The sequence below is a fragment of the Bicyclus anynana genome, chromosome 14 (assembly GCF_947172395.1).
Source record: "Bicyclus anynana chromosome 14, ilBicAnyn1.1, whole genome shotgun sequence".
Lineage (NCBI taxonomy): Eukaryota > Metazoa > Arthropoda > Insecta > Lepidoptera > Nymphalidae > Bicyclus > Bicyclus anynana.
In genome coordinates this window covers 4,136,185-4,154,976 of record NC_069096.1, presented here as the reverse complement: position 1 = coordinate 4,154,976, position 18,792 = coordinate 4,136,185, and the positions used below count along the sequence as shown (strand labels likewise).

General features: G+C 36.1%; 4 protein-coding genes across 8 annotated transcripts in view; 2 read left to right on the top strand and 2 right to left on the bottom strand.

Moving 5' to 3' along the window:
* LOC112048213 (UNC93-like protein) overlaps window positions 1-15,676 on the top strand; it is a 42,194-nt gene extending 26,518 nt beyond the window's left edge. For all 4 annotated transcript variants that reach the window (XM_024085667.2, XM_052885450.1, XM_024085669.2 and 1 more), the window contains 3 exons: window positions 11,505-11,609; window positions 12,712-12,874; window positions 13,767-15,676. In XM_024085667.2, coding sequence (XP_023941435.2) covers window positions 11,505-11,609; window positions 12,712-12,874; window positions 13,767-14,035 — 537 coding nt within the window. In that variant the 3' untranslated portion in view covers window positions 14,036-15,676. The remainder of the gene's footprint in view (window positions 1-11,504; window positions 11,610-12,711; window positions 12,875-13,766) is intronic.
* LOC112048200 (AH receptor-interacting protein) overlaps window positions 1-18,792 on the bottom strand; it is a 100,315-nt gene that overhangs the window by 67,162 nt on the left and 14,361 nt on the right. The gene's annotated exons all lie outside the window — the stretch shown is intronic.
* On the bottom strand, window positions 887-8,404 carry LOC112048212 (calsequestrin-1). 2 transcript variants are annotated; one of them, XM_052885446.1, is made up of 5 exons: window positions 8,247-8,404; window positions 6,337-6,552; window positions 5,606-5,722; window positions 4,200-4,304; window positions 887-3,670 (listed from the first exon to the last, which is right to left on the bottom strand). In XM_052885446.1, the coding sequence occupies exons 2-5, from the start codon at window positions 6,452-6,454 to the stop codon at window positions 1,119-1,121; spliced, it is 2,892 nt and encodes a 963-aa protein (XP_052741406.1). In that variant the 5' UTR covers window positions 6,455-6,552; window positions 8,247-8,404; the 3' UTR covers window positions 887-1,118. The 2 variants fall into 2 exon arrangements, with proteins under 2 accessions (XP_052741406.1, XP_052741407.1); XM_052885447.1 differs by lacking the exon at window positions 887-3,670 and having other exon boundaries at window positions 3,779-4,304.
* LOC112048233 (UNC93-like protein) overlaps window positions 18,430-18,792 on the top strand; it is a 23,401-nt gene continuing 23,038 nt past the window's right edge. The window contains exon 1 of the mRNA XM_024085694.2: window positions 18,430-18,648. The gene's annotated coding sequence lies outside the window, so the exon portion shown is untranslated. The remainder of the gene's footprint in view (window positions 18,649-18,792) is intronic.

Sequence of the window (18,792 nt, the reverse complement as noted above, 5' to 3'; positions counted from 1 at the left end):
CCACAGAGAACGTCAAAATGTAGTTAACATAATAGCTAATTTAAGTAGGTCAATAAATAAAACTACGTACTTACTTAAGTTTTAATATTATTTAAAAATGACCGTGAGCCGCAGCATATAGTATGTTTTCTGTGGCTGCAGCAGAAAAAGCTGAAACCGCTAAGTGGCACAAGTATGCCTCTCTGACTGAGAGTTACATCCGTGGAGACCTTTGGGCCATGGAGTCGCAGTGCCATAAATTTCCCCGAATCATTTCATCGCGGCTAGTTGCCTCGACTGGTGGCAGAAGGGCTGGCATTTTTTGCGCAAAGGATCAGCCTGGTTGTCCAGCGCGGAAATGCAGTATTCTTGCCACCATTCCACGTGGGCATGATTTGTATAGTTATTAGGATAAGTGGCAGATGGTAGAGATAAGTTTTAACTTTAAGCTTGTTAAGTATTTGACGATGACGTATGACATTTGACGGTGTGATATTTTCCAAGATATACACGAGTATTTTGATTTCCTTAAAAATATGTTTTTTGCCGCATAAACAGCCGTACCTTTTTTACATTAACTATTAAGGAGTTTGATTTTACATCTATAAGGACTTTTGCTTGATTTAAACTTCAATTTGATACTTCTATGTCCATCTATCCGTCATGTGATGTCCGTCCATCTGTCTGTCTGACTGTCTTTCTTTCTGTCAAACCCTTCTACAAACGCATGGAAGTATCGAGTTGAACTTAAAATCAGACTCAGGACGACCGACAGACAGCTGACAAACAAACAGATGGACGACAAACAGATGAATCCTTTTTTTAACCAAAGGAATCCTGAAAACCTAATAAGAAATGTGTTGAAATTTTAAACGATAATAAGCATATAACAAACATAACAAATAAATGCAAAATTCACCATTTTATTGTAATAGTAACTAAAGAGTAAATTAAAAAAAACCGACTGCGTAAAACCTATAACTAAAAGTTCAGTCCATAAGCAATAAGAAAACAGTCCTATTTCTTTTCAAGGAGAATATGCTGATAATGATAACAATCGAACAAAATGTTTACTTCAAATTCTTTTTTGGGAACTGATGGATTGTCAAGGAACCAATAAAATAAAAATACTTTGTAGTTTATGAAACTTCGTTTTGCTTTTTTCTTATATCCTGAACTTTACTGCGTACACTATTTAGAATGGATTCTGCATTGCATTTCGCCCAACCTTTTTGCTGTCCGTACTCACAAACGAATTCTAACAGTACCATTCTGGCATGTTTATCTAGCCCAGGTCGCACTTGTGGTGGTTTGTGAGCATTGGATCTTGCTCCAGTTAACGAACATACACGCAATGCATTATCTGAGAAAATTTCAATTAATAACATTCTTGCTAATGATTTACAATCTTTCGCCTTAAGTTTACAAATAATAAATTTTTTTTCATCAACGTACACAGAGCTATGAGGCATAATTTCAACAACTCCCGCCGATGAATTTTGATATTTCAAAGTCCATCTTGAGTTTTCTGGATTATATTCCGGTGGTAAAACAAACGATGTATTTTTTTTATCGCCATGATTAAGACTAGTATCACATTTCATCACATTTTTGCTTTTCACTGTATTTTGAGGTTGTGCCATTTTTTTACAAGAAGAGGAGACAAGCCGCTTGTTTCTCAATTTGTGTCGTTTAGTAAGAATTGCATTTTGAAATGATTTAAGCGTGTTAGAAAATTTTGAATGCATTTCTGAGAAAAGAAATTTTAAATCATTTAATAAGGTTTGCTTTGGTTCTGCGTTCGTATCTTCGAGCTCATTGATAACATTTGATGAATCCAGATTAGCTGTCGACTCAGCAGTTTCAAGACAACTACTTTCTGCAACAGAGTTCACGCTAGTTAACTTATTAACAGGCAATGTTTCAGTAAACGTAACTTTATCTGAAGAGTTTACATTTATTGGTGGATATTGTTCTTCTCGTATTATTAATGGTTTTAATGATTGGTTTGTTATGACTGGAGAGCTTTTAGCTATTGGTTTGATTTCTGTTCTATTTTGAGAGCAACTATTCTGGTGTACAGAAATAAGATCTGCTTGCGAACAAGACTGTTGATAATTTGCTAAGTTTATCGTGTTAGGGGATCTAGTCTCTGTAAGCGTTTCATAATAAGTACTTTGCCTGCCATGATTTCTTACAGTCGATTCGGAGTTAAGTGGATTTTTGGTCGCGTGCCTTGGAGTAAATGATGAAAATCTTCTTCCATGTGAACATACGCATGAGCAAGGAGGATGTGTCGGAAGCTCAAAGTCAAAACAGTCGGGAACAAAGTCTTCAAAAGATTGATTTGATTGGTCTGTTGTATCTGGAACATTATACGGAGTTGGTGACTTATTCACGGTGACACTATGACCCGGTGAATTTTCTTTAGTATTCATTTCTATATCTTTTACGAGAAACAGTAATTTGGTACGTGGGTCTTGAAGTAAATAGCCTTTTAGAACCGGCAGAGGTTGGTTTTCACATGCATTTTCAGTGTTCTCCATCAGTTTGTTCATTGGAAGATTTGGTACCGCAGACGATGTATTATGTTTGTCATCTTGAAGGCCAGGTCTCTGGTTAGGAATATTTGCTGCAGTAGATTCACCTGCAAGACACTGATGTATATGTGTAATATCGTTTTGGAGACCTGCTCGAGTCTGGAATTGATAAGGAGCTCGGGATAATTGACCAAAGTCACTTTCTATGCTCGGTAAATGTTGCGCAGAAGGTGAAGTGCTATTCGTATTATTTCGAGATATATTTGCTAGATATAATGGTTTAGCCCCAGTAGTTCTTTGTACAATTAAGTTACCTGCATGAGGATTTTGTTCCAAGTCTTTAAAAAGTGGTGGAAATAGCTGTTCAGTATGTTTACACATCTGATGGAGTCGGTTTGTATTGCTTACAAAATTCTGCTGGGCACATGATTTCTTGGTTGATATACATTTAGATTCTATTCTTTGATCATTATTCTCCACACCACTGGCGTTGGTAATAATAGTTCTATTTGCCGGAGAGTTTTGTTCGACAAGAACTCTGTAAGATGGCAGGGATTGCTTCCCAGGTAACTGTTTATATATGTGATCAGGCTGGTTTGCTGAAACAGATAAATTTTGCACAGAAGATACTGTGTTGTTTTCAATACTCTGGTGTAGTTTTTCATGACTCAATACTGTAGGAGATGTTATACTTGATCTGTCTGAGCCTAATATTTGCGGTAAGTATTCTTCGTAAGCTGGTGGACATTGCTTTTTCTGCAGGTGTTTAGATAAGAGATCCGAAAGGCTGATCGAGTTTGAGCGCTTTAGTGGAGCTGATGGAGTAGTCTTGGCGAAGTTTGAGGGGTGATTTCTTCGATTAAGGCGATTCACTTCAGTAGGTCTATCCACTACTTCTAGTCCATGTGTCTGTTGATCATGTGTCTGGGTCATTTGAGATAACTGAGCTCGTCGATTTGTTAAGTTAGCTAAGGTTTGCGATGTAGGTGCCATTTCTCGAGTACTATTTGATAAAGGATTATTAAGTATTGAAAATGATTTTCTTTTACTTGCTTGTGGATTATTTGGATAACTCATTTTAAAATATTCATTTCTTCTGCAACCATTATTTCGATTTATCATTCCTACATAGTCAGCATCTTCGATTAAATCTACAAATAAAATTACCATTGTGTTGTAGAAAAAATCTAATGTAACAAAAACTATCAAAAAATGTAAGCAAAGTATTATATTCTGTAGCACTGTGTTGAAAAATAATAATTATTTTAAATATTTTACATTTAATTTATGTAAAGTACGATTAACTTTACATAAATAAAATATTCAGTTGCTAGACTGTCATAGCAGATATCTATACTAATATTATAAAGCTGAATAGTTTGTTTGTTTGATTGAACGCGCTAATCTCAGAAACTACTGGTCCGAATTTGAAAAATTCTTTTAGTGTTAGATAGTCTATTTATCGAGGAAGGCTAAACATTTTATATATACCCCCGTATTCCTACGAGAATGGGAACCACGCGAGTAAAACCGCAGGGCGTCAGCTAGTGATATAATAAATCAGCAGCAGTTCATATTCGTAATTAATTGAATAATTAACGTAAGGTTCAATCATCATTACACTAAATAGGTAAATACTATGTAATCATATTTAAATAACTGTCAAGTTTAAATGCTCACTTTTAATCTGAAAATTGATAATTGCGTGCTTTTCATGATCACCATCATCGTCATCATAATCATCATAAGTATCAGATTGAGCCCCCATATCTGCATCTTCATAGCCTTAAACAAAAAAAGTCGTTTTCAACTTTACTAAAACTAATTAATAAATATTTTCTTCATAACTTCAATATTCAACAGGGTGCTCAGGAATATTTCCCATAACTTCAAGGTGTTGACGAATCCACTTATAGTAGCCGAACTACATAACATTTTTATTTCTACTACCTAAAAATATTTTTATGTTTTAATAGTAAGTAATTGAAATAATTCCAACTAGTCATGTAACACACGCCTTTAGGTAAAATGAAAAGAATTTTTTTTATTCAATGAAAAGTTCAAGATGATTTTGACAGTAGGTACTAGACTATATTTATGACGAGAGCGACGACCTATGTGATCCAGTGATTAATTCAGGACAGGCCTCATGTAAGCCCTTGCACTTTCTGATAGTGGTATGGATGCAACAGAAACCAGTTAGTTGCAACTGGAACTCCACACTTCACTAATTCTCTTTGTAATATTTATCATTAAATAAGTTTCGTTACGTCATTATTATAAGGATGCGTATATAAGGGACACATTTTAAGATCTTTTTTTTCTTTGCAAGTTACCCCTTGAATACACCTCTCACTCACCTGATGGTAAGTGATGATGCAATCTAAGATAGAAGTGGGCTAAGTTGTTAGGGGGAGGATGAAAATACTGCACCTTTTTCGGTTTCTACACGACATCGTATCGGAACGCTAAATCGCTTGGCGGTACGTCTTTGTCGGTAGGTTGGGAACTAGCCACAACCGAAAGCCTCCCACCAGCCAGACCAATTAAGAAAACCTCAATCGGCCCAGCCAGGGATCGAACCCAGGACCTCTGTCTTGTAAATCCAACGCGTATACCACTGCGTCACGAAGGCCGTCTTGTCTATTTACAAAAGATATATTATTTACTCCGAAAATATTCAATTTGGAACACGTTTCTTGGGCATACCTATTTAATTAATTTTCCTTAAAGAATGCCTATGCACACCGTTGACGATCAATTATTCTCACGTTTCTGCAGCACCCACGACTATAACTGATCGTGTATTGGTCGCTGCGTGCATGACGGCTCGACTTATGAAACGTCTTCGCTGCCGTTTGCGCTGTAGAAACGTGAGAATAATTGACCGTCAATGGCTGACTCTAGAGTTATAGGAAATACTCCCGAGCACCCTGTATATTTATGAAAAGGATTTTCTTTGTAGTTTAATTCATTTAATAATTATACTATCAACAATGATGAGAAAATAAATGTTAATTTATCTTAAGCACTAAATAGGTACTTTGTAATCAAATAATTAAATTACTTTCAAAGTAATTACTCACTTTTATTCTGATCATTGATAACGTCGTGGTTATCATCATCATAATCATCATCAGCTTCGGACTGATTTGTCCTTGTTTCCTCCAGTGCAGCATCCATATTTGTATCTTCATAGCCTTCTACAAAAAAACATTATTTTTTCTATTTGAAGACTAGAATCAATAAATAATATATATAATTTTATAAATTTCAAAACATATTCACGAAAATTAAAAAAAGGAAAACCATATTTTCAGGGTATTTTGTCTGATAAAAAGTTAACGTAACTTTTTCTCAATAAAAATAAGATTTTAATGTTACAATCAATATATTATTAACTAGCGGACGCTAGCAGACTTCGTCCGCGTGGAATTTAGTTTTTCACAAATTCCTCGGGAACCATGGATTTTTCCGGGATAAAAAGTAATTTATATGTTAATCCAGGCTATAATATATCTTAATACCAACAGATTAACATCCAATTCGGTCCAGTAGTTGAGGCGTGAAAGAGTAACAAACATTCATATCATCAAAATCATCAGTTTTCGCAAATCTCGGGAAACCATGGATTTTTTTCGGGATAAAAAGTAGCCTATGTGTTAATCTAGAGTAAAATCCATTTTTCCATTCCAAATTTTAGCGAAATCGCTTTAGTAGTGTAGGTAGTGGCGGCGTTAAAGAGTAACAAACATCCAAACATCCAAACATCCATACAAACTTTCGCGTTTATAATATTAGTAGGAAGTAGGATTACCAGTTACATATTCAACTCGTGCTTCAGAAGTTATCCAACCTTCTTCCGGTTTTTCATTGTTTTTGACGCGACTCATTGTCAGCGCAGAATCTTCTTCGCGGTATGCGACGTAAGTCATCCGATGCGGTGATTCTTCCCATCAAGAACTTAAGGGCAAGGGTAAGGGCGATTTGGAAATCCTTTCACACAATATTTTACCGGTTTACCGACCGTTATCTGAAATTAAATTGAAACTTAAGTATCAATTTAGTAAGTGCCGTGATATCCTAGTGGATATAACCTCTGCCTCCGATTCCGGAGGGTGTGGGTTCGAATCCGGCTCGGGGCATGCACCTCCAACTTTTCAGTTGAGTGCATTTAAAAAAATTAAATATCACGTGGAAAAACATCGTGAGGAAACCTGCATATACCAGAGAATTTTCTTAAATTCTCTGCGTGTGTGAAGTCTGCCAATCCGCATTAGGCCAGCGTGGTGAACTAAGGCCTAACCCCTCTCATTCTGAGAGGAGACTCGAGCTCAGCAGTGAGCCGAATATGGGTTGATAAGTAAAAGTATCCATTTATCACCAACCATACCAATTATACCAATTAAAAAAATAAGTATATACAGTGTCTGACTGACGGTGACACCAAAGAGAATGGTAACTGTGTAGTGCACTTAAAAAAGCAATACTCGGCGCTGATTTTCAGCTGTTCTCAGCTGGTTTAAGCAGTGTTATATTGTAAACTAGCGGACGCCTGCGACTCCGTCCGCGTGCAAATTAATGTAAACTTTCAAACCCCATTTCACCGCTTTAGGGGTTGAATTTTAAAAATTTTTGAATTACATTATATTTTGTATTTTTTTAAATATTCAAAACTGTAACTCTAAAAATGAAGGATTTTCCATACAAAGTTTCAACCCCTATTTCACCCCCTTCTCATTTTATTTTCGCAATAAAAAGTATTTTAAGAACCTGCTCCGTATTATGGTCTTAAGCCGTGCCAAGTTTCATTTGAATTCATTCAGTAGTTTCAGCGTGATGCCCGAATAACAAATTGACACGGACAGACAGACAGACAAAGAATCCAAAAAAAAATATTTTTAGCTTCAGTATCGATTATATAATGCCCCCAACAAAAAAAATTTAAATATCTTCAATGTATAGAATGTACAAAATGTACAGAATTCGTATTATAAGTATAGATTCTAGATGGCGCTGTCGTCCGTTATGCCACGCTAACGTTTGTTGTTACAAATGGTATAAGTAAAATCTCAAATTGCGAATTAATGTATAGAATTCGACCAGTTTTATTATAAGTATAGATATAGATAATCATCTAAACATAGCAGACGCTACGCGGTTTCACCGGATTATTTCCCATTCCTGTAGGAGTACGAGGATAAAATATAGCCTATAAAACCTGAGGATAGTGTAGCTTCCCAACAGTGAGAGAATTTTTCAAATCGATTCAGTAGTTTCGGAGCCTATTCAATGTAAACAAACAAACCATTCCTCTTTATAATATTAGTTTAGTAAGTATGGATTATATTGTAATAAAAGCAAATGCAAAAGCAAAAGCAAAGCTAACTTGTAAAATTAAAAAATAATAATAATAATAATGTGGTTGGTCTTAGGTACTTGTCATCACATCACTCTACTTATCAATTTAGGGTATTGATCGGACCAAATAATAATAAAATCGTGGGGCAAGTGCTATAAACAGTCAACCATTCATACTTCTTAGAATTACGCTCTACCTAAATAAAATCGTGTAAAAATAAACGAATATCTATCGAATCGTGCGGGCTGGGACGATGTATTTACTATTATCATATGTGTATACAATGACCTCGAGTCTCGACACGCCTCGGTATAATCTATTTGGTTGACATATCATTTGTTTTTGAATATAATAACAATTTTTACCTTTTGGTTCATTTGATCGTCAGCAAAATCACAATTTGGTTGGAGTAAACTGCTACTAACAGTCCGTTATCACCACATAGAAAGAATTTTATTTATCTTGTAAACTTGAGGAAAAATTCGCTAGTTGCTATGCCAATTGCCAAAAGTCGACTGATTGTGTTTGTCCTCATTTGTGGATCGGCAGTCGACACTCACACTCACACTCAGTCAAGTCACGAAGACTTGATCGTGTGAGTACTGAGTGTGAGTGCCGATGTACCGCTGCCGACTCGCTTAGTTCTTTCGTCGCATAATGTCGTTATCGACACATATTCGGCTCACTGCTGAGCTCGAGTATCCTCTCAGAATGAGAGGGGTTAAACAAATAGTCCACCGCGCTGGCGCAATGCGGATTGGCAGACTTCACAAACGCAGTATTAAAAAAATTCTCTGGTATGCAGGTTTCCTCACGATGTTTTCCTTCACCGTTTGAGACACTTGGTATTTAATTTTTTTAATTCACACAACACAACTGAATGGGTTCCGGAGGTGCATGCCCCGGACCGGATTCCCACACCATCCAGAATCGGTGGCAGCGGTCATATCCACTAGGCTATCACGCATAAAGTATCAAAATTGTATCTAATTTAAATGAAGATGAAAACATAGCAGTTGCACCGCATGAGAATCAGTGGCATACGAGGGCTTTCGCCACTCGCGGCTGACTGTTCAGGATTTGAAGACAACAATTTTTGTGCTTTCATAAAAAGTAATTCAAATAATTCTACTAGTCATGTAACACACGCCTTTACGTAAAATGAGAAGATTTTTTTTTTATTCAATGAAAAGTTAAAATGATGATGATAGTACTAGACTATATATATATGACGAGAGCGACGACCTCTGTTGTCCAGTGATTTTCTTGATTAATTAAGGACAGGCCTCATATAAGCGCTTGCAGTTTCTGACAGTGGTATGGATGCAGCAGATCGACGACATAGTAGCAACTGGAACTCCACACTTCACTAATTTACTTCGTGATATTTATCATTAAATAAGTTTCGCTACGTCATTATTTTGCTAAATTTTTTGAATGAATTTTATAAAGCGCACACATTTGAATCATCGATTTTTCTATATAAAAATATGTATAAAAAGCATTTTCGTATATGCCAAGTGGCTTTCGCATGCGGGGCTCGAAATTTTGGAATACAGATGATTGTAACTCGCAACAGAACATAGGCTACTTTACAAACCTGTGTCAGATAGATTTATGTTTCTTAAGTATCTCTAATACCTTTTAAAAAAATAAAAAAATAAAATCTGTTTATTTCAGGCCATTGACCCATATAGTGTTAGTAGTAGCACAGTATAGTAGCTTATTATCTATGTTAGTGCGAAATACAAAATACTAATACTAATATGAAAGCTAAAATTAATTTAAATATCTGCCTCGCCTTACTGATGCACCGGGTACACATATATGAGTGTGTACCCAGTGCCTCAATATGGGGCAGTTGAAATTGTCAACAACCACCTTCAGGAAGGTGTTGGTGCTCCCCCTTACCCTGCTCAACAGCGATGTAATTCGTTTGCGTACGACTGTAGAAAAGCTGTCTGTTCTTCCATACGCAAACATATATTTACTTTTATAAAACTTTATAACTAACTTAACTTTTATAAAAGAGTTATTCTTGTGTGTTGAATATGCTCATTCATGTAGCAAGTTCGGTCATTCAGGTAGTAAGGTCTAATTAATTGGTGGTAAATATCATAAACCTATAAGTAATTAAAACTGTAAAATCAATTAGTTTATACTATCATTGGGTAAAGCCCAATGAAGATTGAATCATGGCCGATATTTTGCGATGCTCTATTTAGCTTATTATATCTCCGTGTGGAGAGTTGCGTCATCGGAATAATTACTATGAAGAATTCGTCACGTGTGAAATGTTGTTTATTTTTTGCGTCACCAGATGAGTTGTTTATTTTTTTCTCAATCAAGTTTGAGATCTTTAAATACGTGATACTTTTGATAGGAGAATATTCGTAGGTAATAAGAATGTTCTAACCTCTTGAAAGAAATCTGTAAACTATTGTAATTTGTAATCTTAAATAGCTCACATTGAGTTTCATTTGTTCAGTTCTTGATTAGTCTAAAAGCTATTTAACCAATTGGTGGGATATTTAACCAATCCTGTCTAGGAGAACATCAGATAGTCAGAAAAAAACGAGCGTTAGAAATTTTTGACGGCATCCGTGCCTCCGTCGTGGTATGCGCGGTGGATTTAAAAGACGGAGGTCCTGGGTTCGATCCCCGACTGGACCGGTTGAGGTTTTCTGGTCCAAGTCACCCTACCGGCAAAGATGAACCGCCAAGTGATTTACCGTTTTGGTACGATAGAAACCGAAAACGGTGTAGATTTTCATGCTACTCCTAACAAGTTAGCCCGTCCATCTTAGATTGCATCATCACTTACCATCAGATGAGATTGTAGTCAAGGCCTGACTTGTAAAGAGTAAAAGTATATTGACGCTGACGTTCTGTATGATTAGTGGGAGTTTTCAATATTTTCACACTGGTTCTATCACGTTGACGTAAACGCAAATTTATATGGATTTGAAACAGTTGTGCAGTAGTGCCACTAGATGGCGCTGTTTCAATTCCTTAGAAATTCGCGTTTACGTTACGTGGCAGTAACAGTATCAAACTGCCACTAGGCCCTCTATTCGGTTCACTTAATGATTTTTCCGGGATGAAAAGTAGCCTAATGTGTTAATCCGGAGTAAAATCTATTTTCAGCCAAATCGCTTCAGTAGCCGCAACGTAAAAGAGGAACAAACATACTTACACACTTACACACTTACACACAAACTTTCGCCTTTATAATAAATATTAGTGTGATAGTGTGATACCTGTTAAGTTGAGAGCCGGCATGATATTATCATGCCGGCTCTTCTCATAGAGCGAAATCTACCTCCCGAACCGGTAGTAGAGTCTTTTCAAATAGTCTTTGCCAACTCTAAGTGTTTGTAGACTAAGCCTATTCGAAACAAATTAATTTTGACTTTTTTTAGACGAGACTAGACGAGGCAATACGATTTAAAATATTTTACTCCTAGTGTAGGTTTTCGTAAAAATGTTAAATGTATTTTTTAACCGACTTCCTAAAAGGAGGAGGTTCTAGGTTCGGCTGTATGTATGTTTTTTTTTAAATGTATGTCCAGCGATAATTCCGTCATTAATGGACCGATTTTGAAAATTCTTTTTTGTTACAGGCGTTTGTGTCCTGCGCCGTCGGAACAGGCATGGTGGGGTTCGTGATGATGACGTTTGGGATAGCCGACGCTATAGGATGTTTGGTGACTGGATATATATCTAAGGTTGATGATTTGTATAGTTATTAGGATAAGTTAGCTTAAGTTCCTTAATGTATTTTTTCTCAGGTCAGGTATAATACTTATAAAAAAAGTGGTCGAATTCTATACATTTATTAGTTTTTTTTCTTGTTGAGTAAGGGGGAGGGGGGGGGGGTTTGGGCGAGCGAAGAAACATTCGCAATGTGCCTGTTCTTTATTTGCAATTTGAGATTTTACTTATACCATTTGTAACAAAAAACTATAGACGATAATAAAAGACGCTAGCGCCATCTAGAATATATACTTGTAATACGAATTCTGTACATTTTGTACATTCTGTACATTGAAGATATTTTGGAAATTTTTGTGGGGGGACATTATATGTATAATCGATATCGAATCGATCGAAAATACTTTCCATTTTTTGTCTGTTGAAACTACTAAATGAATTCTAACGGAACTTGGCACGATTTAAGACCATAATATGGAAAAGGTTATAGGATACTTTTTATTGCGAAAATAAAATAAAAAAGGGGTGAAATAGGTGTTGAAAGTTTGTATAGAAAGTCCTTCATTTTTAGAGTTACAATTTTAAAAATTTGTTCATAAATCATAAAAAATTACGAAATATAATGTGATTCAAGAATTTTTAAAATTCAACCCCTAAAGTCGTGAAATAGGACTTGAAAGTTTACATTGAATTTCACGCGGACGAAGTCGCGGGCGTCCGCTAGTGTTCAATAAACGTCAAGCAGTCATGACTATATGCAAAGATTTTATACAACTAGATATGTCACAGCGCGTCGAAACTGAGGCGAAAGGTGGCAAATTGTCTTAATTTCATTTAGTTACATAGTAAACAAGGAAAGTTATTTAAACAAATAATACCTAAATATTGTCTACAATGTCGAGTTGTGTGTTCAGGAAGTGTAAAAACTATATTTTATTTTACTTTACATAAATAAGTAAACACAAAATTGTGCATCTGTGCGCTCAGTGGAGTATCTAAATTCGGATCACTTTTTGCGGTGGTTTTATAGGCATATCTAGTAATATAAAATCATTGGCTTGTTTTTATGTAATACACACCGAACACAGAAGAAAAAAAGTTTTTTTTTTATTTCAGCTCACCGGTCGTTTACCGCTGATAATCGTGGCCACTGTGGCGCACTTTGGTTTGTTCGTGGCCCTGCTGGCGTGGAGGCCACAGCACGACCAGAGCCACATCATGTTCATCATCGCTATCTTATGGGGACTCTGCGACTCTATCTGGATTGTGCAGATCAACGGTAACTATAGACCGCACGAAACTTATTGGTCATCCCTTAGTTATGTATCTACTTAATGCGGTTGCGGAGGACAGTGGCGAAAAGATCGTTAGACCTTTTGAGGGGCGACTGTTAACATCAATTTCGGTCGATCCATAGTAGTTAAAAAGGATTAGCAAACTGAAGTGGCAGTGGGCGGGCCATATCTGTCGTAAAACAGATGGCCACTGGGGCAGATGTGTTCTGGAGTGGAGACCGCGTACCAGCAAACGCAGTGTCGGACGCCCTCCAGCTAGATGGTCCGACGACATCAAGAAGGTAGTGGGAAGTGGCTGGATAAGGAAGGCGGAGGATTGTGTGTGGTGGCGCGCTCTCGGAAAGGCCTATGTCCAGCAGTGGACGAATACAGGCTGTTGATGATGATGATAGAAGTTAAAACCAAGATTACTGCCACGCCACCTAGAATCCTTCATAAAGGTGAATTAGTACTTTACGCGATACCAAATGCTCGTGAACACAGAACAGAAAACGCTAAAAGCTAACGCTTCTGGCATCGCTACAAGAATTGACGCATTATGTATCCATTTACTTTTTAAATCCTTGCTCGTGAATATATCAAGCTCAAATATTAAATCTAATAGTATAGAATTATCTATTTATGTATGTATTGCAGTCACCTTTTTGATGGCTCTCCTAATAAACTCTGTTTCTATTTAGCGATCCTCGCCTTACGGCTCGTGCCTAAAATACCTCGTTTAAAATGGTATTTTAGCCCCTTGTATAACAATCTACTATTTTAACACTCTCATTTATTGATTTGTATTTTATTTATACTTAATAAACTAAGGTCACGACCACGATATAAGTTATCAACTTAATCAAATCATTTAATGTTTTGTTGCACATTCCACAGCCTACTACGGTATTCTGTTCCCTGGCAGAGAAGAGGCAGCCTTCTCCAACTTCAGGCTGTGGGAGTCGGTCGGATACATCATCGCCTACATCATCTCCCCACACTTGAGGACTAGCGCTAAAACTTACGTGTTGATGGGCAGCATGATTGTTGGTGTCACTTTCTATTTCATAGTGGAATACAGAGATAGGAAATCGAAGAGAGTCCTGGAGATAACGCCTGCGGATAAATATGTTGGCGGTCTAGACAATAAAGCGTATAGCGACTAGAACGAAAGCATAAATTTAAAAAAATCGCTAATCATTTTGTGGTAACCCTACAAAAAAATTCTTAAAGACGAAACTTTACGGGTCTCTAGCGAAGGGTTGCCACAACATTATTAATTTGGCGACTGGGGACATTAATTTTGTAATAATTTAATTGATAAAATGTCAAAAAATTACGTCTTATTTAGTACAAATTACAATCTGGATCATTGAACTGTGCTACCTCCTAAAGCCACCTCGGTATAAATTCCACAGTAACACAAGTTCTTACCATACTTAAGCTAGTGGCATGAGCTGACAAAATTACTGTTAAAGAAGAATAAGATCTAGCTATGACAGGCCCTTAGTCCAATCTGACATTTGGTTATGGAAATAATCGAATTCTTCAAATATCTAAAATTAGACAAAATAGTTATTACTTATTGTCCAGAAACTCAACACGGTCACTGTCTAATATAATTTCATTTTTTAATACTAACTTATTTATTTCATTGCAAATTTATTATCATATTCACAGCTAATAGATACATATGTTTATTTTATATATGTGTTGAATTCGATAAATGGCAAAAGTTCCGTACTTTGCGCCTAACGTAATAATTGCTCTTATGTTTGCCTGCAACCTGTCATTGACTCCGATAGTTGATAGTTGTTATTGATGTGTGGATGAATTGTTAAGAAGACTCCGTAACTAATCATAGACAGTGAACGAATGATAAATAGATCACCGTTCCCGGAAAATAAAATTAGGACTAACAAATTTAAAAATTAACGATTGTTTGCAAAATAATACTTAGATCAATAAGAAGAAGCTCAAATGCTTGCTTCATTATGTACGAGTATATGTTTTATTGTAATAAGCCTAGATATCATAATAAAGCTATAAATAAACAATAATTTTACTGAAAAAGTATGTAGGGACTGAAATTAGTGTTACCACTTTATTTCCCGGGAACGTTGAAAGTTGAACTAACTTAAATAACTGTAGTGACGAAGATGAACTGTTGTTCGTTAGATTAAGTAAGTTTTAGTATTAATTAAACAGTATTTTAAAGTGTTGTTTAATTTATGATAAAAGTAGTTTTAACCTATAATGTGATATCGAAATGTGTATTTTCCTGTTATAAATATTTATTTATTTTGTGAACTATATTTGATGTGATACTACGAGTTATGGAGGTGATAATCTATACAGGTATTTGTGATGTCAATACATAATTTGTTTACATTTTGTGATAAGTTAAAACAATTTGAAATAATATTTTTGGAATGCATTTTTTGTAAACGGCTGAACTGGCAAAAATCGTTACATAACAAAAACACATGCACTGAAGAACTGTTAAGGTTGTATGTGTGTTTGTGTTTAAAGTTTCATTTGTGTTTAACTTGGAAATGTTATTTATTTTTATATTTCGTTATTAATGTTGTCATTTTAATTTACCAGGGACTTTTCTAAATATAACTTATAATTCACAAATTTCATATATCTAACATTTATTTTTGCTTATAATGAGAGCTTCGTTCCTGACGGGGCCTCCCGACCGCACAACTTTTTTATATAAAGTTTAACGATTAAGTATAAGTGTAATTAACTTGGACCTCTAAAACTTTCTTACAAATACATAAATGACGTAAAATATTAAAGGTATTTTTATTAACCTTATCATTACCCTACCTTAACCCTTAACCCTACTATAACTTTCAGAAAATTGTCTCGTTTAGAGCTCCTATCTCATACAAGGGAATAGCATTTGGAGTTAGCACCCACCTTTGTACTGCTGGTTGAAGACACGTTAGAGTTTGATTTGATAAAGTTTGTCATGGTTTCCGAGGCATGAGGGTGTAACTTAAAAACCCCATACTGATTCTGAGAACTGTACTGAGAATTTCTCGAAAAAAAAGAAAAAAAAAATCATAGCGCAATCCTTGATTCAAACCAAGGGCCAAAGTCTTGCCAAAGTTGTATAGTCTATTCTCTATAGGGTAGACTGGGTATGGTTGTGACACTTTTCATTTGACCGTTAATAACTAAGTTATTAACGGTCAAATGAAAACTGACACAACTTGTTTGTTATGGAAATGAAATTTATTTAATTTATAAAGCAAGAAAAACGCCACAGCACCATGGTTCGCTACGTTCATAATTTAGTCACAAAACTTGAGCAGGATGGTCAAGGTCATGAATAAATATTTTGTTCCTGGGACCAAGGACCATATAGGGATTCGTTATCGACCCATATACGGCTCATTGCTGAGCTCGAGTTTCCTCTCTGAAGGAGAGGGGTTAGGCCAATAGTCCACCACGCTGGCCCAATGCGGATTGGCAGACTTCACACACGCAGAGAATTAAGAAATTCTCTGGCGTACAGGTTTCCTCACGATGTTTTCCTTCACCGTTTGAGACACATGATATTTAATTTCTTAAAATGCACTCAACTGAAAAGTTGGAGGTGCATGACCCGGACCGGATTCAAACCCACACTTTGCAGGCAGAGGGCTATCACGGCTCTCCTCTGCCACCATGATTCGCTACGTTCATAACTTAGTCACAAAATTTGAGCAGGATGGTCAAGGTCATGAATAAATATTTTGTTCCTGGGACCAAGGACCATATAGGGATGAAAGTTACAAATTATGGAGTCTCGTGTGTTAAAGTAATAACTTAATATAGTACGAACAATTGCTGTGGCGCACAATCGAGCGGCATTCTCGGCTTTATTACGCGCGTGTTCATTACCACACGACACGGCATTCGCAATCAATAGCAGACTTTGCTCCCAGTCATCATTTTCAACCCGTATTCAGCTCACTGCTGAGCACGAGTCTCCTCTCAGAATGAGACAGAAAAACTTCGAGTGGTTCCCGGGACTTAAAACCCAGATCTAGATAATTCAGCCCTTGAAAACACGTGTCAACACACCTTCACCGCTGTTTTTCTCGCTCATCATCATTATCATTGTTGGAATATTACTGCTGGTCTGCTGGATACTGGACAAAGGTAGGACTATCTTTTTCACACACCCTCCGTGTTCGTTTATACTAAAAGGGTAGCGACACTTAAAACTAAAAATATAAAATTGTAAAACGTCATGTGTCAGTGTTGTCAGTGTCAGTGATATAACCTTGGTAAATTTTTGACTTTAAATTTTTTTCACCTTGAGGAATACACGTTTTTGTTGAAAAGTTTGCACAAGAATTTTATTTGGCCAACTAATTCCAAGTTCCAACATATTTGAACATATTTTGGTCCTTCGAGCCTTATCTGATCCAGCAACCTATGAATTTGATAATTAATTGGAGCGAGGATGGACACTAAGGATTTCACAAGAGGATTCTACGTGATGATGTGGGTGGGTGTAAACAGTTCCGAGGTCTTAGCCTCCCTGCTTCGGTTTCAGTCACTTACTGTGGGAAACGACCAGGGTTTTTGGGTTGGCTATTATGAGCCCAAGTATGTGGGCCTAAGGCCAGTAGACCGGGGTGTTGGCATCTAAGATAGGGATGTTTGGGAGGTGGAAGTCTTATGGTTGTTTGAACGCGGCTCTCCGGGCGATGCCTTCAACAATGTCCGCGGTCATCCCGAATTGCAGGGAGGACGAGCACCTCCAGTGCTGCAACAAACGAGTCATCGGCAGTTAACATGAGAACATTATTTTTTAGCTTAAATTAACTTATTTGAATCATGTTTTTTGATATTACTCACTCAAAAATTTAGTTCAGTCATAATTTAAAGATGAAGATGATGGTCCATTTCAGGTCCACTCCTGTACCCCGTATCATTGAAATTTAAAAAATACAAGGAATTTATTAAAATTTATTAAAGTGAATAAATCTAACTGTATAAAAAGAAATAAATAAAATAAAAACCCAAGTTTTTGAGTAATATCAAGATGGCGCACATTATAGAGCAACTATGACATGACAGTTGATAGCAAACGTCAAATCGATTAATGCATCGGAAACGTCATCTATCCGCCATTATTATAGCATTTCTCGGGAGATAATGAATACTATTTCGAAAGAATTAAAGTAAATTCGTAGATTTGTATAATCAAAAATAGTTAAAAATAATATCTTCTTTTATTTCCGCCAGGGTACAATGACTGGACCTGGGCTCCATACAATTTTGGACCACCTCCTTTGGCTCCTTTATAGGTAGGAGTCTTTATACCATGTTGTTCTCGTTACAGGTAAAGTAAAGTAAACTGGCTCGACAGGTTTTATTTTTTGGTAAAAATTATATTAGTGTGGATCGTCTCATTTAAAGATTTTTTAATAAACATGCTCATAATTTTTAATAAACATAATATAAAGTAAAGTATACAAGTTTATTCATAAGGTTTTTGAAAGTTGTATAATGGAAATGTGCAGAACCTTACGGGTCTGGGGACGGGTTTGCTGTGATTTAGTTAGGGTCCTATTAGCTCATTGTTCGGTACTGGGTCAGTTAAAAAACTGTCATTTAATAAATAAAAATAATTAAATTGTTAATACTTTAAATATTCATATAAAATGATTATAATAATAAATTCGTACTAATTTATTTATTGTAATACTTAATTAGTGTTAATTGTACAAAATCTGTGTTCTTAAAAGGATTTTTTGAAATTTACAAGGTAAGTGGTATAATAAGTACCTAGCAAATTTATTTTAACGGTGTGGTTTTTTTCCAAAATTCAAAATCATATATTATTTTTAACTGAAGAAAAAACGGAGATTCTCAGGTCGCCGTCGCAACCGTCTTTAAAACGACCAGTAGA